We start from the raw sequence: 23554 nt of genomic DNA, 5'->3' as shown, positions 1-23554 counted from the left end.
TGATAGTGACTGTTCCGCCCCGTACTTTTACGTAACAATTTTTGTGTCAGCAAAAGGCTCAGGAGAATACGATTAGTGTCAAAAAAAAAACAATTTCAGTTCATTCATCATTCATAGGCATTTGTAAATAGCGGAAATGGAGCCTAGAACCAGCGGATGATTATCACAATGAAGCGAAGTTTACCCAGTCCAAAGCGAAATCCACTTGTCTGACGAAAGGCGACAGTCTCCTCACAACAGTGTTAGCTATATGCAGCACCACAGATGGCCTCTCCCTCATGATGCTGTACACAGTAGTCTTGGACAAGAGACCGATGCGGGAGAAATGCTTCGCGCGGATTGAGAAGAAGCTGGGCTCGCCCGTCAGTACCGCTAGACCACCTTCCACTTCACCTGAAATATTTGAATCGATTATATGACTCTTTGACTCGTACTATAAAATACAATAATCTATAAGAGTTTGTTTGTTTGTTTGTTTGAACACGCTAATCTCAGGGACTACTGGTCCAAATTGAAAAATTCTTTTTGTGGTGAATAGACCATTCATCGAGGAAGGCTTTAGGCTATAAACCATCTCGCTGCGACTAATAGGAGCGAAGATACAATAGAAAATGTGAAAAAAAAACAGGGCAGGTATAAATCATAACTTATATCTTGTACCCACGGGGACGAAGTCGCGGGCAACAGCTAGTGAACACATAAACTGCAAATATACTAATGAAATATTCGAAATGATCTTTTGAAACGACAATCATTCGAGAAATCATTAAACGAACAAACGTATTAAAATAAGGTGCTCTTTGGTTAGAATATCAGCTTTGAAGAATGTTTTAAGTTTAATAAGTAGATTTTGTCTCGTTGGCGTTATCTATAACGTTGATTTTAATCGGTACATTGTTTTTTAGCAATTACACATTTTCATCATCATCATCATCTCAGCCTATAGCTGTCCACTGCTGGACATTGGCCTCTCCAAATGTTCTCCAGCGCTACCGGTCTTAGCCACCTGCACCCAACAAGACCCAGCGGCTTTCACCAGGTCGTTCACACATGTACGATGGCATATAAAAAATATTTAAAAGTTCAACATACTGACCTGGGTAAGCAGTAAACATATGCACCTCTCCCTCTCCCTCGGCCACGCGCTGCGACACCAGCAGCGCCCCCGACAGCAGGTACACTAGCGCCACGTCCTGGACTTACACACATACATGACAGACATTTGTGGATACTAAGACTGGTCATATAGGTAAGAGTACACTAGTATTTGCATGAAGTGTTATAAGACAGAAAAAAACAGATTTGTACATAGAAATGGGACTAGCGAAAATTATAATGGAATTAAGGAGGGCAAGTTTTTGATTCTTTAACAATATAGTTTTTAATTCAACAATTTTTTTATATTCTTGACGCTCAGTAAAAAAAATGACGTAGTATTTACAAGTGCAAACGTGATTGAAGTCCAATAAATACTAGACTACAATCAATAATTAAAAAACCTTCTTTTCGCGATATAAAAGAACACCGAATTACTTTCTCTTAAACGTCTTTTAATCTTTTTCATAAAAAATCATCACAGATCTGAAATAGTTAAACTTCGCCTGAACACTATACTGTTACAAATAAATAAAATAATTCAGTTTCAGCCCTGTTACCCGGTCCTCAGATATATGACAGTGATATGGTCTATAATGATACATAAAACTGTCACAACTCCACACTGTAACCATACCTGAACTATATCTGGTTCGCCGGGAATACTATAATACAGCTTATGGAAGGAAATTACAAAAATAAATTTAATAAACGGAAGAAAAAGATGTACCATCTTTGAGATAATACAGTCAGCAAAGAAAGTCCACACAAAACCCAATAAATATAAACTTAAATGGTGACCTAATCATTCCTATATTTTTGGTGTCAAAAAGTTTTCAATACAATTCGGGTGTTTAAACTAATCCCCCCCCTCCCTCCCCGCACTACTTCACAATCTAAGTACATTGTTTTAGTTACGCATCTGCCTAAGTGGCATGCTTTGACTGTTTCACCGGAATCTGTGTCTTTTTAGTATTTGACTAGCTGTTGCCCGCGACTTCGTCCCCGTGGGTAGAAGATATAAGTTATGATTTCAACCTGCCCTGTTTTTTTTAACATTATCCATTGTATCTTTGCTCCTATTAGTCGCAGCGTGATGGTTTATAGCCTAAAGCCTTCCTCGATGAATGGTCTATTCAAGACAAATATAATTTTTCAATTTGGACCAGTAGTTCCTGAGATTAGCGCGTTCAAACAAACAAGCAAACAAACAAACTCTTCAGGTTTATAATTATATTAGTATAGATTTAATTCAAAAACCTAAGAACCCAATATTTTTCATGGATTTTCATTGCCGACTGAACAACTCAATATATATTTTTAAATAACTAAATCAGTTCGTTACCTTATGGCTCTCCTCCTTCATGATGTAGGTCCCGGCGGGCAGGTCCCTCACTTGCACGTTCCCTTTGAGAACAGTGTCGCAATCCAGGCCCAGTTCCTTAACGAACGCTTCGGTCGCTATCTGGATTAACGCCTGGAATATACAACATTTATTGAAAAAATATTTTTTAATTACCTGCATATCTTCGAAGGCTACTTGTTGAAGAGAAAGAAAGCGACGAAGTAGAGGCACCGGAACGGTACATTTAGGTGTAAATTTTTGCTTCCGTTTGGTAAAGTACACATATCACAGAAAATAATTCATTAAAAAAATATTTTGATTAAGTTTTTTAGACGAAAAATAAACGAAACATATGTTGAAGAGAAGGAGCAATGATTGAGAAAAGCAACATGGAAACGATAAAAATGACAATTTTTGTTTCAGTTTGATACAGTTCCAGTTTACACATATAGAAACTATTTTTTTGAATATTATTGCCAAGACATACCGCAAGGATCACATCAGTATACGCACTTACAACGGGATTTTTACCACGCTTTTATTTTGCAGTGAACTAGCATTATTATTACTAGCCTGGAATGTCCCACTTCTGAGCAAAAGCCTTCACACTCTTCTTCCACTTTTCTCTGTTACGAGTAGCGAGAACTAGCATAGGCTTGAAACAATAAGTTTAGCGTCATACCTGTTCATCAAGATTATCAGTGTTGTGCTTCTTGAAGGAGGATCCCTCGCGCGCCCTCTGCAGCGACGGCGTCGGCTGGACATCCGGCTGCTGCTACACAACATAATACTGATTCATTTTGGGTATGGTACAATTTTCATGTGAGTCCGGGTGAGCCGAACCTTGTATAGATAAATGTAGGAAGGTACAAAGAGTTTAAAGGTATTTGTAATCCGCCAGACGGATTTCTAAAAACTGAAGACGATATTGTAAGTTGAAATCTCGTGTGATGGCATTTATCACACTAGTACATTTTAACCGCCAAGTGACGGAATAAGACACCATTTCCATAATATGTTCCACGTTCCAAGATGGTTTCGCTATTTCTACCTGACGGTCTTATGATATTTATTTATTCTATTCCTATTAATAAAAGTTATATTATGAAAATGGAGCAATCTTAACATAATTCCATTATTCTTGTCTCATCATTGTCTCTCTACACGTTTCTATTTCTTATTATTTTAAGAAATATGCCAAGATTCTTTCCAGAGACTATCCTCGTTTTATTTCAGGGCTGGGGCTATGTTAAAAAAGCAGTTATAACGTTATGTAAGCTGTGCCTGACCTGCGGCGTGTTGGTGGCTATGTCGGGCACCATGTCGGGCTTGTGGCGCCGCGCCGCGCCGTGCAGCGGGGACGACGACGCGCGGCCCTCCTGCACACGCACGTTACTCAACACACGCACACGGGGGGTGTTACACATGCAGGTTGTTTATAAGCTGGTTATATTGTCTAAGGTAATTCGTTACAGTCGATTCACATTAGCCGATTAGTCGATTTAAATTCCAAATTAGCTCTATACGAAGTATTTTTATAGTAGCTGTCGTAAGGATGATTCATTATTAAATGTTGTAACGGTTTACACACGCGTATTTATCGGGATTGTCCGACTAATTTCGGACCCAACCCGGTTCCTTAATGCAACCCCGCCTCAGCGTCAGGGTCCGAAACTAGCCTAGGCATTCGCGATTAATACGCGTGAGTAAACTGTCGCAGCATTTAATGGGACATGTTAAAAAGAAAAGTCAACGTTACTGGTCAACATTCCGATACATTTGAGTCATTCGATCAGAACTTTCGCTTATAAAATTGTCCAGATATTCTGGATTCGAAAAAAGCTAACAAATACATTTAGAAACAAATCCTTCTGGATTTATAAACAGTATTGTTATCGGACTATCGCAATAAAGTTGTAAGTACAAACAACGCTGTATTTTATGACATGTTCTTTCATGCACGCTCACAATCACTAAACAACATTCTGTTCTATTTCACGCCATATTCGCGTATTATAAACATGAAGTTATAATATACTCAATACTCACCAAATGTTCGGACATGGCTCTCTCGCTGTGGTGAGGTGAGTGCATGTTGCCGCCGCTGTCGACTACCGGCATCTTAGCTTTAGCGGGAGAAGATGATACTGTATTCGGACGACGCTTGTCACGGCCCTGTAAAAGATAAACGAAATATTTCTTGGTTAAATATAAATATAAATATTTATTGGTAACAAACAAGAAATATTCATATAGACACGGAAATACTTCAAAGAATTCAGATGACACGATCTAGTCCGATGGTAAGAAAACGTGGGAGGCCTTTGCCCAGAAGTGGGATTTCGCACAAGCACTAGGTATAAAAAAATCTTCGAATTCAAAACGAAATTGTGACACAGGTATAAGAATACATGTTAGCTTTTTAAGCAGACCGTATGCCCATCAGTGGGTCATCTATATCCCAGTTCACTTAGTACTTATATGTAAGAATTTCTTACCGGGTTAACTAACTCAGCACTCAATCCTAGATACTGATGCAAAGCTGTGAACGTCACTCTTTGTAGGCGTACCATGATAATCTGAAAAAAAACAAAAATGGATCTTAGGACCATAAACATAAAGTACTTCTTACAACAACACGAAATGACCAACGTTTAAGGACCGGTGGATAATCTTAAGGCATACATTCCAACGAAGATAAATATATATCTCGAGATTGTTTTTGAGCAATATGTTTAAATAAAGCAGACCTTAAACATATAGACATAAGGTTCATATTTAAAATTCATAAAAAGGTACAAAATAAGGTTTTATAAGAAATTCACCTGTATAACTCTGACGAATATATCTGGGTACTCCTTGAACACCTCTTGGAAGGCCCTCATAGGCAGCTTAATGACTTGGGAGTCTTCTAAAGCCTTCGCGTTCACGGTTTTATATGGTTGTGAATGACCCTGAAATAGAAATTTATGACGAATTTCCATTCATAAACGTTCGTATAGGCAGACTTCATTCAAGTGCCGGGTTTTGTAAACATGCATTTCTTAAAAATATTACTATAATCGTTCAAGCCGTTTCCAAGGAGTTTAACTACAATCACCGCGACACGGAACATTTTATTTATGCTTTTTTTATTTTAAATTAATGTTTAGACCTCGTAGCACCAGACACAAATTGATATAAATTTTTCTAAATTTTTACTTGAAAAAAGATGTGAATTAGGTTTACCTAACATGTCTTCGCCTCTTTAAAATCTCATTCAAACAAACACACTATAATTCAGCAACATTATATTACAAAATCAGTCACCATCAACCTGATCTACTCACAGTTAGCACATCAGTAAAACTAAGTAGCGAGGTGACGCTCTCCCCAGCGCGGACCACCTTCAGGGACAAGCTGCTGCCGTCCTGGTTAGTTATGTACACGTTCACGCGCCCGTTCTGTACCACGTATACGTTCTCATCTGTATCGCCTGTGGTAATAGAAAAGGTTTTAAATACTATGAAATAGGTTTTCATTGCATTCGGTATGGTGCAGAGATGGTAGGAAAAGTTAAAAGGGAATATGGACCCTCTTTGGATTTGATTTAAGTAATGTTGGATATTCTTCGCAGAATGCTATTTGCAAAAATAAGTAGAATTATCATCGTTTTAGACCCAGGTCGTCCCAAACAACGACCGACAAAGACCTTCTTCGTAGCTTTCTACAGTAGTTGATTCTAATTATTTTTATTGAATGGTCTGGTCTAAATTAACTTTTAATTTAGACCAACCCATTAATCAAAACTTGAGCTCATCGGCCTATCTACGTTTAAGCCTGCCATAAATGGTCTTCTGTGGTCTATTGAGGGTACTCTTCACAGTTTAACTGGGCTCACTGCTAATTTAGTATTCACTACGTATCAAACATCCTATCATACCTTTTTGATCAAAAAGAGTACATAAGATAATAAGAAGAATGTTCAGATCTGCAACTCACCAACTTTAAAAAGGAAAGCTCCAGCTGGCAGGTTGAGGATCTCAGTGTGCTTGCACAGCATGAGGAACACTGGCTTCTCGAAGTGGCCGAACACTCTGATGCTGTGCAGCATGTAGAGCGCGTCTGGCGGGACGCGGTCGTCGCTCGTTAGGTCTTCCTCTAGGTATTCTGCTGGAGGCTCTAGTACCTGAAATAATGATAAAAAAATATATGGTGAGTTATGGCTTAATCGCCGCTCGTGAGCCAGTCACACCCTGTACCTACGTTTGTTGCTGCAATAAGCGTAGTTACAATAAAAAAAAGGAGATTTAAAATGTATGATCTTAAACCGCACGGATGTACGGTTAAGGTCACACCACAACCCACAAAGCGCGACGTGTCGTATCTGGGTTTCTTTGTGAATGTTTTTGAAACCCCGCGACAAAAGGATGACATTCCTTAATGCCAGCGTCGTAAAAAAAATACAGGCTGTATTACTGTCATATCGTAAGTTCAATTAAAGCCAAGACTAGAATAGGCTTGTAAAGTAAAAAAAAAACGTAAAATAGATTAAGTGTTGAGCTTGTTATTAAGTGTTGTGATGTTGGGTATCTAATATACGTGTAGAATAGTTTATGAAACACATTCCTTACCTTCAATTGTTCCGGAGCGGACTCCTTCTTGAGCTGCAGCAGTTTTCTGGCGAACCTCATGACGGCCCTGCGCTTTCTACCCTGGCCAGAGTTGGAGATCGACTTGACCTTCCGCAACATCCTGCGTCCATAGAAGAGCATCTTGTCTCGTTTGCGGAACCTTTTCACTGGGTCCCCTGTAGCTCCTGCACCACCGGTCACGCCGGCTAATTCTGAAAAGGGTTTGGTAATTTCTGCCTAGGATACATCTTTTCAGATCAGCAGCCGAGTTATCATATGATTTTTAGACATTGGTTGACGTATGCCTGTTGAGCTAAAGGGACTTTAAAATACCCCGCAGTTGTAAAATATATTCTGTCGTATCTAAAGCCGAAGTATTACATTAATAAAAATATTGCTCTATATTATGTCAAAAAACGGACGGATTACCTTTCGACCGCCATCTTCTATAATAGTAGAAAAATACAACCACCAAGGATACGAGAAGACAACCGCAAATCGACCACAGCAACTGTGAACAAAAACAACAATTATATGTCGTACATAATATTTGCACATTTGTTAAAACAAACGTTTATAATTGCGTTCAATAGCCGAAATCTGGGTGAAAGCAAATCGTTATGGAATTCTTTTATATACACAAAATTAATAGATATACTACGACACCTGGATTATCTAGGGTACTCAAATATAGAATAGGGGTGATGAAAAATTTTTATTGCAGTGTCCATCTTGTAGTTTTTTTTCATAATAATGGATACGTATTTTTTTTATTTGTCCCGCAAACATAAATTGACCAAATTACAGTGAATGAAACATAGTATAAATTTTGCCATATCGCGATATCGTTACGTCACAAGCCCCCTCTCCTAAACTTTAAAGCAGTTGATCTTTGTCAAATCTAGTTTTTCTGAAAAAGGAAAAAATACGTGTCTCATACTTTTCAATTATCTAACTGAGGGACTAATGAGATTTTTTCTTTTCATACCCAGTCATCATCCCTATTAACGAGAATAGAAAATAATATATAATTTGCTAAATTCAAACGAACGATCTTCGAAGACTGGATTGCTCCGAGGTGACTGCCATGCAGTAAAACAATTCTCGGAGAAGTATTGTAACGATTCCTTAAATTTCAAATACTGCTTCAAGTTACTCATCAATCAATCTTACCAAAAGCATTTTACTTAACAAAGCAGTGTAAACCCACTTCACAGGGTTTTATTTTCGGGTTAATGTATAGCCTGCTAGCAATGCAAGCAGCTACGCCCACTACAATTCGAAGATGATCCCGTTCGGAAACAAAAACTATCCTGCGTTAATCCAGGTTAAAAACTCTTTCGAATAAGTTCAGTAGAGATTACCCTATCCAACGTCACCAACTCGTAATCTTTACATCTTCATAATAGTAAAGATTTACACATTCATTTACCGTTTGATAAGTTTTGCTCTATCAAGACAAGCAATTAAGATAGTATTAAAACTACGTGACTAAACTTGAGCGTACGTGTTTCTATGTCACATACTGCCCACGCACAATAACAAGTAAACAAGCACAACCTTCATCACCATTAATGCTTATTTTGGTAACACAATGTAACTTCTTTACATCACTGGCATCTCAAATTGACCTTAGATAGTAAACACTAATGACGTCCATAATCTTATAATAATCAATTTAAACATTGAAATAATAAAGAAATGATAACAACAAACTGTTTTGCGAATTTATCTTAAATGCGTTTGTTAAGTTCAGAATAAATTAATGTTTGCGACCTTAAGATAATCTTTCGAGGTAGGCCACGTCGCCTATACCAAAAAGAGGTCACTCAAAAGGGGCCCGAGGTTCGGTTTGGCTTGCAAGTAATGGTCGGGGATAAGGGGTCCTTCATTATTGGACTTACTCGATACAAAAGAATTTGCCAACTTGAAATTGTATTCAAATGTTTGCCTATTTAAGCACGTTCAATTCTGGACATAGCAAACGGATTGAACAACTGCTTTTGCATATAATATTCCAAGGAAAGTAGAAAGGGATATGGAAAACATATATATGTATATGTTTTCCTGAATGAGTGAATATCCTCATTGATTTCCTCCTTCTTGGGAAAGTCGGTGCATCAACAATTCCTTTGGAGATTACCCCTTTTTGTCATAGGAAACGAAGAAGAATCAGTAATTATCCTCAAAAATGATTTTGCAAAAATTTTCTCTTAAACAAAAGTCGCGTGATATCTTAAGTCTATCTTTCCAAAACAAACATAATTCTGCCTTTGTAACTTTACGATATGTCTCTACATGACTAAACCTTTTCTGTGCAATGTCACTTATGTTATTTGTAGCCTTGTTAGTCAACGAGGTTAATTCCTTCGACCAGCGTGGTTCTACCTTAAATATTCTTTAAACATAGCTATTTAAATTGCACTTATAAGGGCTTAGCCAGACGTGATGACGGTTGGCGGAGCAGTATATTGACTGAACGGCTGTTGAAACTTGGGTGGCGTAATCTACATCCAGTAAGGATGGGGTTACCAGATGGCATGCAAAATATAGCTAGGATAGGATGATGTTTCAGTCTGGAGGCAGAGGAGAATCGTATAAACAAATTAAGCCCACAAGTGGATAATACAAAGCACATGATGATAAGATATTACTTAATAAGTGAATAATTAAGTTATCTCAGTTGCTAAGCTGAACAGTGAACATGAGATACAATATTTTGATATACACTAGACCGTTTACAGATAAAAATAATCTCTTCACGTTTCAGACCAGTGGGTGGTTTACCTTATCATAATTAGAGTATTCGTAGAGCCTACTATCAATGGCGTGATTTTCGCTACCTAACAAAAGTTCAAAAGTCCATTGAACTGGCTTTAGAGAATACTTTTTTGGTACTAACAATGAAATGACTCTTTCTTTTTTTTAATTTTACCAGCCAGTACAGTATCTAAAGCGCCCACATGCGGTCATTTGCCATAAGGGGGGAAAATATTTGGCTTTTTTTCTCATGTCTCATGTTTCTTGTGTTTTCCGAGACTTTCAAAGATTGATGTCGACAGAAGTGGACTGCAACGAGACGATCACGTACGACGATTCGTGTGTAAGATCGAACTCGTAAATCGTTCTGCATAGGATGTTTACGCACGAGTCGATGTTATACCATTACGCAAAGCATTTTTTTTACAAACTGATAAATAGCGATTTTCTCTGACCATTACCACTTCCTATTGACGTATGTAGTTCTAGTTTCCATGAAGTTCTAGTACATTCCATCAAGTCTTGTCCTCTAAAGTAACAACCATAATGTATGAGACCGCGATAAAACGTGGCAAAATGTAGGACCAACCTTGTAGTAGAGTTAATATTTGCGCTCAAGCAGTCGACATTGAAATGACAAGAAATAATCGGAAATTAACATCCCGAGATCATTTATGATCTTCACGCTATTTACGTTTTTAGATTAGCAGAAATTTTATACGAATTCCGTTTTTTATTCGTTGTTTCCTCTCAAATAGTACTCTCTATCTAATATTTGCTTATTATTCGTCAAGTTATTAAATTAATGCTCATTTTCAACTGGTTGTACTCTTAATTCTATCTTTGTGGTGGGGTTATCCCGTCCTAAATACATTTACAGGAAAATAGTTGGCCTCAATTAACGGTTTAGCCGAAAACACGTTATGCTAGGTAAGGAAAACAATAAGTGCAACAAAAGTTTTTTTTGCGTTCAAACAATAAATTGTTTTCGCACTTTTTGTCGGTTGGCATAAAAACGCGGTGACAATAACTTCTGCTTAAACTGCCATAATTTTGTCTAGTCAGAATGATAGCCATTTGTTTAGAAAAAATAAATCTTGTTCGGAATTACCTAGCTATTTTCCTAATAAAACATAGTACATAAATCACAAAACGCTGAATTCAATTCCTTCCTACATAGTATGAAGAATTGCATTGCTATACTATCACTCGACACCGTGTTTGGTTCTTCGCTCCGTGAATCACTGTTTTACGATTACCGCGAAACCTTTGTTAATGAAACCGTGAAGTTAAAGTCTAGACTTACACGGTACTGTTTATCTCCGAGCTGAGCTGTAAGAATAACACAAACGCACGCCACAAAAAACACCATATTCACTTCTCATCACTTTTTGTAATTGCAATAATGTTTACACTTTTTTGCTCGTATTTTTTATTTAACATAATTTAGCGTTAAATATCCGCAGCGTTTTAAAATTGATGCACTACACTAATCGCGAGTTAGTAAACAAGTTTGGTCCTTGCGCGCGACTTTTCATTTCTGTCGCAACTCCACTGCGAGCCCGCCACTACAACGTTGCGACATTCGTCTTTATTCGCCGTTTGTGTATCGTTCGCAACAGCTGATACTCTGATAGCAACGTCGATGTCAAAAACTGAATAAATTTCCGGTATCATTATCTACGCAATGTGTCGTGACCACATGTTTTTAAATGTGAAACCACGATGTTAGTCGATTCTTTTGTTTACAATTCGAGCGAGCGCCTGGTTCGATTTGCAAACTACAATATGTATACGGACATGATAAATAGACAACAAAGAAAGGTGATAATATTTTACGTCAGTTCATAATTAGAGTAATCTTGTGTCTAATTTGTTTCACTGATTACTGGCGTGGTTAAAGGATGATATTCACAAAGATACAACGATGTGCGAACGTGATTCACAAGTACGGACAAAGGGAATGTTTGTTACCCCTGTTACTAAGTAACAACCGCGCGACGAGACCTCACACAACTGAATGTCTACGATGCGTATAACATATTTTGTTTTATTTCCTTCTTCGCAAATTATGTGCGTGTTGCTAATACATCGAGCGTTTAGTTTAAACTGCGCGCAATGAATACAAATCATAGCGAATTTGTATAGCAAAAACACAAGCAAATATTTACATCTAGTTTGTAAAGTTATGTAAATATATTTTATCACTTCTTTCAAGGTTGGTCGAATAAAGAAAATGAATGGGTGGTAAATAGCCTTACTAACAAGAGAATTCGTTCATAACCATTAAACTATGTTTAGAATTTTGCAAAATGATAAAATCAGGAAAGTAGAACTTAGCTCCATACATAAAGGGTTCATATTTGTAAACAACGTAGCGTAGGGCTCAGGGCGTAGATTAAAGGTTGCCGGACCGGTTTTTTGAAGTTCAAGGTAAAGAGTTAAAAACCTTATAAACAATCAACCTATTCACTTACTATATTTTATTTAATTAACTAGCTTACAGTCAGATAAGAAAAACACAATGGAATTACGGAAAAAAATATGGTGTAATTTTTCCGAAGTAAAAACCGTTCTAGGTTTTCCTACGCTGGGTTGAACAGCTCCGAAACACCTAATTTCATAAAAAGATAACTTAAGTTAAATTCATCCTTTTATTGTAACCCAATCTAGGAAACCTAATAGACAATCTAATAATCGTAATTGTCTAGAGAGAGATCGCACGCAGTAAGTACCTAAGCACAATGACAACGGCATAAATTAAACCATTCGTCATACTCAGAAAACAGATTTATCTATTATACTATCGGTATTTAGCATAGTTTTTCTTATTCGTATTTGTGTGTGTGTGTGTGTCTTTTATACAAATACACAATAATGACGTTTCACTATCATTTTCTATCGTGTGCCACGGGGCAAGGGTCATTTGTTTGTAAATTGAAATCAACTAAGTTTAAACCCTTTGTCATAACAAATTATGTATGTTTTAGAACAATTTAGCTGTCTGTCCACAAGTCTGTGGCATCATAACTCTCGAACGGATTGAGCTATTTCAATTTTGTTTGGTTTTTATTAAAGGTGAATTATGTGCGTGTGTTCTTAGACATGTTTGATAAAATCGTTAAAGTTTTTGCCGTCAGGGGATTTTCAAATATTTAATATTATTTAAAGTTTTCCTAAAATATATTTTTCCACTTCAATGCAAACTTTTTAATGCCAAGGTTTCAAAATGTTATTTTGTTTTGGTTACCAAAGCTCGGTAACAAAATTAGTGGCTTGAGCAACACGACATACAAACTTCTTGGTATATGTATGTATATGAAGGAAAACGAAGCAAGCAACCGTGTCCCAGTGAACGTAAGGTTCTCATCTAAAATGTCAAATGACGGAGCACATCATCATAAACCCATATAATGCAATTTATGTTACCAACACGTGGTACTTTGGTATTTCGATGGAATGCTTAACAACATTATGTATGTTTTGAAGAGGTATCGTTATTTGTTTCCAGTCAGACAAAAAAACGATTTTGCTAATATTAGGCCAGAAAATACCGCCCAAGTAAGTGGACTCTGTTATGTAGTTCTCCTAATAAAAGGCCTGGGGTTTTGACAAGAAAATCTCATCTATATCTATACTAATATATAAAGCTGAAGAGTTTGTTTGTTTGAACGCGCTAATCTCAGGGACTACTGGTTCAAATTCTTTCTGAACTGAATAAATAAACCATTCATCGGGGAAGGTTTTAGGCTATATACCATCACGCTGCGACTAATAGGAGCGAAGATACAATGGAAAATGTGGAAAAAAACAGGGCAGGTGCCAGGTATAAATCCAAGTCGCGGGCAACAGCTAGTTTTTAATATTAACACTAACATATCAGAAAGCGCCTTCAGCTCTTTAAATAGGTACATGATCTTAAGAAAATGACTACTCAAATGATGGATAACTAGATAATAAATAGTGTTTCGTGGTTCTTAGAACAAAATAATGGCTTATCTTCTATCGTAGCAAATGTAGGATAATCTATTTCAACAAGTAAGCAATTGAAGCTGAATAGTGTATCTAACTTCACAGTAATGGTCTTGCATGTACCATAACTATTACTAACAATTGTCTTTATAGTTGACTATAATTTTTGCAAGCAGATTACCGTCGATAATTTTATCTTGTGACTTTGTTTTTCTTGTTAACTGCGTTTCAAATGAGTATACGCCCCCGACACACGAAAATGCTTAAAAAGTAGCCTGTGTTTTACTCCAAGGTGTCAGAGCTACCGCCATAGTAAGTTTCATCGAAATCGGTTCCCCCTTTTAATATAAAAGGGGTGTGTTAAAGGCAGACAAACACAATCACATCATTTCGCATTTGTATCATAAATGCGATAACGCGTCCTGGCCGATTTCGGCCACAGCAGCTAGTATCGCAAGACACCAGCCAGCTGTCCAAAACATTTTATAGTTTCACATTAGTGCACTCTGTCTTCCCTTACTCTCACAGCCCGATAGGGTAGGCAATTCTACACGACTGACGAGGTATTAGGCGAAACACGGAATCTTTGATGTTTATTTCTAAAGCAGTTCTTGCCTTAGGATCAAACTCGCGATCTTTAGTTTGGCAGGGCTGCAGCGTCACTACTAGACTGTCATCGTTTCTTAAGTTTTTAATAGCTTACAAACTCACAAAAATGTAACATCGACATAGCAACACTAATCTTAGCATTACCAGAAATTAGCTTTATCTACCTCCATCGGAAATTGGTAAACAACAATTAATACTGCTGACCTTTTTAACACAATTATATTTATTAAGCCATCCATGTTAATATGCAAGCCATGACAAAACCAATTATTATTCATAATTGGACTATGCACAGTGAGTGCATGTGTACTGTGTCATCCTGTCTAATTGCATATCTATTATTACAAGGATTGTCTTTTCCGCTTAACATTTACTTTTCAATTTTAGTCTATTAATGCTGTGGCATAAGATGCATATTTACTACTTACTTATCCACAAAATGTTGTGGTTAAATAAAGGTTAGGTAAAGGTGTTTTAAAAAATATACAAAGAAATTAATAGCAATAAATAATGATTTATAGTTTTTCATCCTAGCAAGCAGTCCTCCCATAGTTTTAGTGTAAAATATAGTACATTATGTGGCTGAAATCACACTGATAGCCAATCTTGTATGAAAAATTTGTTCACAATAATAAATTGTAAGTAGCTTATTACAACTAAACAATAATTGTTTATTTGATACAGTCCCTGTAATAATTCTTATTTTATTTAAACTTGAAAGTGTATTTTTGTCTACACAGCTAGACCACTTAGAAAGTGGTGGTATGTGTGCAAATTGTACCAAATAGAGTGATATTGACATTGAATGTTGCTAAAGCACTTTAAAAAGTACTTGAATAAGCCTGGACTAAAAAGTGGACATGGCATTGTAGAATAAAAATAATGAAACAAATAATATTATAAAAGAAATTGAATTTTTAATGCCATAAATTTAAATACAATATAAAATAAATTTAAACCAAACTGTTAAGTTTTTATGCTAGCCGGCCAGCTTCGCAACTGCTTTTGAAAAACACAAATTTAGACAACAAGGTCTCGATGGTTCTAGAAACTAACAATAAATCACATATAGAGAAGAAGAATGAAAGTTAGGTCTTTGGCCTACTAAGACATTCAAACATTTCTTTAAAGACTTTAATTTGATTTCTATTACCTGTTCATAGTTTTAATTAAATAATTTCATCAAATCATGATGAGAAATTTATCATGATTTGATAAAATAAAACAGTTGTTGACTAATGTTTAATTATATTATTTAGAAAAATTATATAAAAAGAAAATATTTAATATTCATAGAAATAAATATTATAAATGAATAATGAGATTAATTATTAAATACTAATAAATAAAGGTCCGTACTAGAGTTGAGAAAAACAATCAGAATTATACATTACCTATTCAGTAAATTAATTCATGAATATACCTCATGAATTAATTTTGCATGATAAAAGGGAAGGTCATCTTTCGGCAAAATTTGTAGATTATATTAAAACAAGCAGTAACAAGATAATAATTTTTCGTTAATTGATAAACTGACTATTTCCAAATCTATTCTTATATCTAAAACGATAACATTGAATTCAAGGATACCGATTTCTATTATTACAATTCATTACCATTGTAACCTAACAAAAACACTTCCTGCTGCGTAAAACCAACACCTTATCTTCACTATCTCAAATTTTGCAAACTTTTCACAGTATATAAGATTTTCCTTATTTTATATTTCCGAAAAATCAATACTTACTTGGTTGTCTTGAAAATTGTTTGACCACTCGGACGTCCATGTTTTCACAGCAAACATGTTCGAATTATCGTTTATATTGTTCAACAGTCCTACCACGTCCATCTTCAATAACTACTTCGATTTTTATTCAAGCGAATTCGAGAAATTCATCGCGTTACAATGAAACAATCAGCTGTTTGACAAATAAATAACAAAAAGTAAGAGGGGTGTAGACAATCGGAAGTGTCGGCATCGAAGACCATAGATAATTCAAATTCTTCATTCTTGTAGTCTTTACTACCGCCTTCATTCAATACCATAGTGCAACAGTGACAAGAGACAACAGACAAAGTTCAACTCATTCATTCAATCAATACCTAGTCTGCGCTGCACTCGCGCTTTTGAAATTTTAATTTCTTCATTCCGGTCGCGACGTCCTCCGTTGATTTTAGAGGCCGGAGGTGGAAAAGTGTTCAAGTTTCGTTTTGTCTAAGTACTACTAAAAGTACTTCATCTTTTAATTTGACCATTTAAGTGTTGATATAACAGTAAGTTGACATATTTTAATCCTTAACCGTAATAGAAAAGAGTCAGGGTCAAAATGGCGTCGAAAAAATGTTACACGTTGCTTTACTTTCCAGATGTCTCGCTACCGAGAATGGGATCTTTCGTGCAAAGTGTATGTGGGAAATCTTGGAACAAATGCATCAAAATATGAAATCGAGAAAGTGTTTTCAAAATACGGCAACATAAGAAATGTGTGGGTGGCTAGAAACCCGCCAGGATTTGCGTTTGTAGAATTTGAAGATCCACGTGACGCCGAAGATTCTGTGCGAGGGTTGGATGGCACGTAAGTAATTTAATACTGGATATGTTTATTTAGGTCTAGTTAAGTCTGTAAGCGCCGTAATAATCTAGTAGTTGCAGTTAGTCCGCCATTTTGGCTTCAGTTGACCCATTTGGTAATAAGTAACTATATCTACCATGCAACTAAACCTAACAAAACTATGCTTGGTAAGTAATAGTGTAAAACTTAAAGTAAATGGCCTATAAAAGCGATTAAAGTATCTCGTGTTCATTATAGAATGCCAATGCAAAATTTGCGTCGTATCGTTAGGGCTTAAATAGCCTAGTCTGTAAGTTATCAACTGCAGATCGATTGGTTTCGAGTTCAAATCATGTAAATTAAAACTGTATTAGTATCGCACGCTCCTTAGATCCGTTTCATTTTCGATGTGAAACGCTTGAGTCATAAGTGTGCAAGAGCATAATACCTCCATACTGAGACTGATATGTGATTTTCTTAAGATGTTCACTTGTCTCGGAATGGGGAACATTTTTGACTAATTAATGCATAACAGGTAATCTCCTATAATCTTATCTGATACTTATCGAGGCGTTTTTCTTCGTTTAGCCGCTGCTGTGGTACCCGCATTCGTGTAGAAATGTCAAATGGTCGCACCAGGAGAGATCGCCGGTACTCCAGGTATGTAGTAATAATATTCTACCCATTCGTAATGTCAATATTAAACATAATAGATAATGGTTGATAATGTACAATTGTAATGTCTTTAAGAACTTAAGTATCTATAAATAATACTTTGTATGGGTTATACAAACACATTCTTGAATCGTAATGTAGTAAGTAGTAATTATCATTATTATTCATTATCAACTACTTATCTATATTTAGTTAGATGTGTCTGCTTTAATTATTAGCAAACAGACATTATACTAATTTGCTTTTGACACTATTATCATAAATATTTAAGATATTAATAAATAAATCTGCTAAAGAGAGTAGATAAGTTGATTTGGAGATATTAAAAGTGGTGGGTGTTGGAACGTTTGCAGGTCCATTTTATCAACCAACCACCAACACACCAACGACCTCACCACATGTCTTCACCACAACTACGGCTCGTTAACCAATATGACATCAAACAACTTCTGCGATCGGCTCTCCAAACTTCTGCGCGCAGCCGAAGTCAACATCTGCGTCCCCATAACTTACCTCCTGACCGCCATCACCTAGCCCCCAACCGTTAATCAAACCTGGACCTGAATAAAATGCATTCTAGAGTGCCACACAGTATAGGAACCAACAAACATCCTGAAAGTCATTGCAACTCCTAATGCTTCACCGACTGCACACACTCGTCGTCACCGTGGCACCGAGCTAGAAATACAACCTAAAGGCGACGACTTCCCCGTGTTCCGCAATTTTTCTTGAAACTTCCGATTAATGCCACCGTTCGACGGAAGATACAATTGAAACTCGCCTCCGCCTCAGTAATATCCCTTCGGCCTCACAGCAGCCCCACAACGGTCGTCTTTCTTCGCAGGCTCACCATGTCTCGGTACTTTTTAAATCCTATACTTAGAACCTACCTTGCCTTTACTTAGAATTTAGACCAGTCGTGTTGGCGTTTGAGGTGTAGGTATTAGGGATTTGAGTAATGTAGTCTGTAAATATTTAATGAGCCCCTGATATTGTAAATGACTAAATAACATGATAAACACATGTTTTAATGTTAATTCAACAAAGCGGTGAAAATGTCAAGACTTTTGGGAGTTCAAGCGCTGTTTAATTAAAATGATCCCTGAGAGGTGTAGATGTTGCACTGTGCACGTGTGTAGCGAGCTTGTTCTGGTAATAACATAGTTGTGTTGACAGATCCCGCAGTCGCAGCCCGAGGAGGAGGTCGTACTCTCGCGGACGCTCGGGATCCCCGCGCCGCTCGCCCTCCGTGCGCCGTCGATCGCCATCTGTTCGCCGTTCACGATCGCGCGACCGTCGCTCACGCTCTGACAGCAAGAGCAGGTAGGTACGTACTACTCATAAAATATCTTAAACTTTAAATGTTTCCCCATCTTACATTCGTCTAGAATACTACATTTTATCACAAAAGCTAATTATTGTTCTTTCTACTTTCCAGATTATAAAGCTTCGACTGTTACAGTTGAAGATGAAAAGATTGGACAAATATTCTGTATTATAAGTGATGTGAAGTGAATTGAGCAATTGTGTGCATGAATCCTAGGTTAAAAGTATACTCTTCATATAAATTGATACATGCAGCTTCAATGTTAATAGTAAAGTAGTTACTTTAGTTTGCTGTAAAGTTGTATATTTTTATTTCTGTAGATACCTTACAAATTATGTAAGTTTCACGTTATTGAATCATTAAATAGTTTACATGCAAGATATTTTGTAAGATGACTTAAATAAATGTGGGTAAATAAAGTATTTTTTTATTATTATGAATAATAAACCTTCCACATAAAATAAAAAAAAATTCAAAATCTCTTAAAATACTCATAAATTCGTAGCTATAAGTCGAAAACATTTATAAAATGTATATTTTTCTACCAAATAGTTAATAACAAAGCTAAGCTAAAAGATCTAAACTCTATTATGAATAAGTTACTATAAATTTAACCAATACCACAATCTTAGGTACCTAAGTACAAAGTACAATAAAGTGTATAAATGCAACTACTGTAAAAGGATACATAAATATTTTTTCTAAGTAAAAATAAAAGCTAGTAAGATCTATAAATTCTCAACAATGAATAACAATATAAAATAGTTACTCAGTCTAAAGGGAATGTCAAGTCAATAATAAATACTCACATCACTTGTCTTTCATACTCACTGGTCCTTGTCGTCTACTAGTGAAAAAGTCAAAGTAGACATAAGTACCAATGGCTACAAGTACCGTGCCTATCACATGATATACAGTCAAGTTATTCTTAAACATTATAGAAGATAACAATAATGATAAAAACTTTCTAATAGTTAGTATAAATGTTACGGTAACTGAGGTTTCTTTGGTAGCCAGGTTATGCACTGAATGTGTGCAATAGAATTGTGTAAGTATGTTCAAGGCTATTAAGAACCAAGTGTCTGCAGTAAGATCAGCTGAAGTATCCTTTAACTGAGGATATATTCCAAGGAATACTGGCATCGGTATTGCATGGGTGTAGAACAGCATCTGTAAGTTAGACATTAAACATTTTTGGTAGTGTAAAATAATTATTGTAGGCAAAAAACAGCTTAGGTTTAGGTCAATTGGTCTACTAGTACTATAGTAAAATTAACAAGCTTATCTGGTTCACTTATTATTGTAAATGTAGAATTAAAACTGTATACCATTAAAATGGTTACAATTTTATTTTTTCAAATGGCTTATCAGACACTATTAAGTACAAGGTAAAGAATACAGACATGTTAATATAGCCAGTTAAATAAATAAAATCTAAATAAATACATAGTTATTTGGAACACAATATAAAAATGTTTTTGTGTGGCATAATTATGCTGATTACTTCTATATTTTGATAACCTTAACATATCAAAAATAAAAGCTATAAAAATCCACAATTAAGATCAGGAAAGCAATAAAAAATATCTCAGAGTAGAGACTATCTTTGTCTTATCACCTAATTACCGACTATTAAAAATAATACTAAAAACAAATGAGGCAGTAATTTCATTAATCTAGATTAATTAAACATAATTACTATGGCTTCAATTTACTAATAGGGTACTTACTTCATTAGGATGTTTCCCATATTTTGAATACAATCTTTCCTGTTGTATACCAGTAAAAGCACCAGTTATCAAAGTTGCCAACAATATTGTAACGCCTATGCTCCAATATAAAAAGGTTCCCTTATTTCCCTCGTCCGTTGGGGCACCTCCATACATGGCTAAAGCCACACCAATACTTATGAGTATGGAGCCGACAGCATTGTTTAATTTTGGATACTGTTTCTTTACACAGCAGTATACTAACATACTGGCTGGCGATGATGCTGATCTGGAAAATGTTATATATAAAGTCAATAGGCATAGTATTCCGCAAGAGCTAGTAGATTTTATTTAGGTATCTTTGATTTATTATGTAACACAGTTTGATATAATCTTGATCAATCAAAAAAAGTGCATTAGTGATGATTACTTATCACACAATTTTTTTAAAGAGATATGATACAAACAAGATTGTGTAGCAATAACAGACAGTTGTGATGAGAATATTATCAATACAAATAAATATTATCTCAACCTTCATTTGGGCTATGCAGCAGATGGGCAATTTCAAATGTCAAACTTAAACTCTGTTTTGCAAAAATATTATTACATGGACATTGGATTAAAATATTCATCTTAAAAATCGAGATGTATCATACAATTTAAATGTTATATCAAACTTTACCACGGTTCAAAGTTGCAGGGAACAACCACAGGCAGAGGCTAATACCTCCATGCCGACGAGAGATAAAGAAATGGTAATTACCGTATTATCATATGCAGGGTAGTAGGTACATGCAATGCATACACATAGTTATTAGCCACAGTCGTGATAAAGAAGAGGGCAACCAATATTACATACTGCTTTAATGGTATCTTTGGACCTATCTGAAAGATAAATAATGCATTAGGCTTTGTTTGGCTGCATACTAATGTACGGAAAGTGTATATAGCTGAGAAACAGATATACTAAATAGGTATATTATACTAATATAGGTACTAATTAGGATCATTTACTAAAGGACTGAAATGAAGATGTAATGAAATCCAATTGGTAATTGTTTCCCTGTTTCTTTGGCTCTCTGCGAGCTTTAATAAATATACAGCCTTTTTGATTCTTATAAGATTTTGTGTTAACATGCTTTAGTAATCAAAAACCTTTAAAATTATGACATATAATTCTTTTTTCACTCAAAAAGTCATCCATAAGTGGAAAACAAGGGAGTAAAACACAATTAAACATAGCTACAAGGTAACTTACAACTATTGTTCAATATTTTCTCAGAGCAAAAACAAGGAAAATAACAAATTAAATCAAAATGCAAAAAATAAGTTGTAGTCTAATTTTAGTAATGAAATGACTCACCAAACCGAACTTTGTTGTAACAATAAACCCGTACAACGTTATAAAAAAGAATTGTAAGAATGTAACTAAATTAGCACTGCTAGGTTTTCTGGCCATCAATATTTCCATGAGAAAAGCGCTGGAACAACACCCTGCGAAAACATGAACCGTCGTACGCGAGAGACCCATTTTTAACAAGTTTTATTCGATTCACATTAAATACTAAATAACTTCATTTTATAAATAACATTTTAATTTAATTGTAAAAAGTAGGAGTTTTTCATAACTTTCCCGGCGCCCGCGCAAAGGATCTTGGCACTTTGACAACTAAATGCGAATGACAGTTGTGATTTTACCAAGTGACAGGTTGGCAATCTTGGATGATGTCATTTCCCTTTTTATCTGACAGCAGCGTTTAGTTATATCGTTGCGAAAAAAATTGTTGATTTGACTTGAAAGACCTTTTCATTTGTCATCTAAAAAAGGTAAATATTTTATAGAATTTACGGAAAGAAGGCAAAAAGCAACCCAAAAACCAGTACATCTTTAGATAATTTCCGCTTAAAGGACTAAACTACGATAAACAGTATTTATTGAGTTTTTTGCACCGATCTTCTGCTATTTACTGTAAGTATTGTAACTGTAAGCCTGTAACCGCTAACAACATGATGTAGCGGTTTTCCAGGCCAGCAACGGAACTAATTTCAACACGTTACCTGACCATAAGAACTATCGATTGCTGATTGCGTATCACTTTTGAAGAGGCACTTAATATTAATGGCAGAAACTAGTATTCTTTGCGACAAAGTTAATTAATGATGGAATATATTGTACAAGTGCACACTTAAGCCAAAAATAGGGAATTACACTATAATTAGTTTTAAGTTTTTTTTACTAACGTAGATTCCTTGAACCGACCACATTTCTGGAGCTTGTGGAACTTATGGAGATTATTGGTGAAATTAAGTAAGACTTACACCTTTATTGTATAGGGTTCAGAGAATCCTTATGGTCATTCACTTGCTTGAGAGAGTAAATGTGTAGTTTTAGACCATCGCTACATAGTATAAAACAAAGTCGCTTTTTCTGTCATCATGTTGTATGTCCCTATGAACGCTTAAATCTTTAAAACTACGCAACGGATTTTGATGCGGTTTTCAACAATAGACAGAGCAATTCTTGAGGAAGGTTTTAGTGTATAATAAGTTTAGGTTTTGTGTAAACTGACAATATTACAACGATATTAGTTAAACATGTCGGAAAAAATTAAGCCATTCGAGAGCTTTCCTCGAGAACGCTGCCAAAACCTTTTGAGTTACAACAAAACTATGTATGGCGGGTTTGTACCTCTTTAATAAATCTACAAAAAAGTCCGCGGTGGTTTATGTCTATCTTCCAAGGATAACCCACAATAACCATTTTTATGTGTTTTCTTAATACAGTAAAATTATGGGTTATTTACGAACCTATTTTTAACAATACAGTATTAATCCTTATCCAAATAAATAAGTTAGATATATTATACATGTAATATAGAACAAAATTGCCTTTT

The 23554-nt window shown here is 35.6% G+C and overlaps 3 protein-coding genes and 1 non-coding gene across 8 annotated transcripts in view; 2 read left to right on the top strand and 2 right to left on the bottom strand.

The window, feature by feature from the left end:
- The window catches only part of LOC113494571 (neuropathy target esterase sws), a 32116-nt gene extending 15717 nt beyond the window's left edge, over nt 1-16399 (bottom strand). For 2 of the 3 annotated variants that reach the window (XM_026872966.1, XM_026872967.1), the window contains exons 1-14: nt 16142-16399; nt 7483-7564; nt 7054-7265; nt 6422-6608; nt 5770-5915; nt 5266-5394; nt 4939-5019; nt 4490-4615; nt 3730-3819; nt 3123-3215; nt 2441-2572; nt 1733-1771; nt 1097-1193; nt 185-393 (exon numbers count right to left, since the gene is read on the bottom strand). In XM_026872966.1, coding sequence (XP_026728767.1) covers nt 185-393; nt 1097-1193; nt 1733-1771; nt 2441-2572; nt 3123-3215; nt 3730-3819; nt 4490-4615; nt 4939-5019; nt 5266-5394; nt 5770-5915; nt 6422-6608; nt 7054-7265; nt 7483-7564; nt 16142-16243 — 1725 coding nt within the window. In that variant the 5' untranslated portion in view covers nt 16244-16399. The remainder of the gene's footprint in view (nt 1-184; nt 394-1096; nt 1194-1732; nt 1772-2440; nt 2573-3122; nt 3216-3729; nt 3820-4489; nt 4616-4938; nt 5020-5265; nt 5395-5769; nt 5916-6421; nt 6609-7053; nt 7266-7482; nt 7565-16141) is intronic. The other variant, XM_026872965.1, reaches the window with a different exon arrangement.
- A 126-nt stretch (nt 16400-16525) lies between these two features.
- Nucleotides 16526-19367, top strand: LOC113494572 (RNA-binding protein 1-like). 3 transcript variants are annotated; one of them, XR_003400659.1, is made up of 5 exons: nt 16526-16668; nt 16762-16970; nt 17535-17606; nt 17975-18480; nt 18798-18889. XR_003400659.1 is itself a non-coding variant. In XM_026872969.1 (5 exons), exons 2-5 carry the CDS (start codon nt 16762-16764, stop codon nt 19064-19066), a joined length of 435 nt encoding a protein of 144 aa, XP_026728770.1. In that variant the 5' UTR covers nt 16534-16668; the 3' UTR covers nt 19067-19367. The 3 variants fall into 3 exon arrangements, 2 of the variants coding, with proteins under 2 accessions (XP_026728770.1, XP_026728771.1); XM_026872969.1 differs by lacking the exon at nt 17975-18480 and adding an exon at nt 19060-19367 and having other exon boundaries at nt 16534-16668; nt 18798-18944; XM_026872970.1 differs by lacking the exon at nt 17975-18480 and adding an exon at nt 19060-19367 and having other exon boundaries at nt 16534-16668; nt 18798-18948.
- On the top strand, nt 17324-17457 carry LOC113494641. Its single transcript, XR_003400669.1, has one exon. It is a non-coding gene; the product is annotated as a small nucleolar RNA SNORA53 (small nucleolar RNA).
- Nucleotides 19368-19432: 65 nt separating the features above from the next.
- Nucleotides 19433-22419, bottom strand: LOC113494569 (UDP-xylose and UDP-N-acetylglucosamine transporter-like). The gene is made up of 4 exons (XM_026872964.1): nt 22024-22419; nt 21424-21545; nt 20679-20946; nt 19433-20118 (listed from the first exon to the last, which is right to left on the bottom strand). Exons 1-4 carry the CDS (start codon nt 22189-22191, stop codon nt 19759-19761), a joined length of 918 nt encoding a protein of 305 aa, XP_026728765.1. The 5' UTR covers nt 22192-22419; the 3' UTR covers nt 19433-19758.
- Between the last annotated feature and the right edge of the window lie 1135 nt (nt 22420-23554).

This window comes from Trichoplusia ni, chromosome 5 (assembly GCF_003590095.1).
Source record: "Trichoplusia ni isolate ovarian cell line Hi5 chromosome 5, tn1, whole genome shotgun sequence".
Taxonomy (NCBI): domain Eukaryota; kingdom Metazoa; phylum Arthropoda; class Insecta; order Lepidoptera; family Noctuidae; genus Trichoplusia; species Trichoplusia ni.
The sequence above is the reverse complement of the archived record's forward strand: the minus strand, read 5'-3'. Positions and strand labels throughout refer to the sequence as shown.

Bases quoted from the DNA above. Each gene is read 5' to 3' on its own strand.
- LOC113494572 (XM_026872969.1), top strand. From the start codon at position 16,762: ATGTCTCGCTACCGAGAATGGGATCTTTCGTGCAAAGTGTATGTGGGA. The intron at 16,971-17,534 runs GTAAGTAATTTA...TTCTTCGTTTAG, and splicing joins GTGCGAGGGTTGGATGGCAC to CCGCTGCTGTGGTACCCGCA. The intron at 17,607-18,797 runs GTATGTAGTAAT...TTGTGTTGACAG, and splicing joins AGAGATCGCCGGTACTCCAG to ATCCCGCAGTCGCAGCCCGA.
- LOC113494569 (XM_026872964.1), bottom strand. From the start codon at position 22,191: ATGGGTCTCTCGCGTACGACGGTTCATGTTTTCGCAGGGTGTTGTTCC. The intron at 20,947-21,423 runs GTAATTACCATT...AACATTTTCCAG, and splicing joins ACCCTGCATATGATAATACG to ATCAGCATCATCGCCAGCCA. The intron at 20,119-20,678 runs GTAAGTACCCTA...TCTAACTTACAG, and splicing joins ATGGGAAACATCCTAATGAA to ATGCTGTTCTACACCCATGC.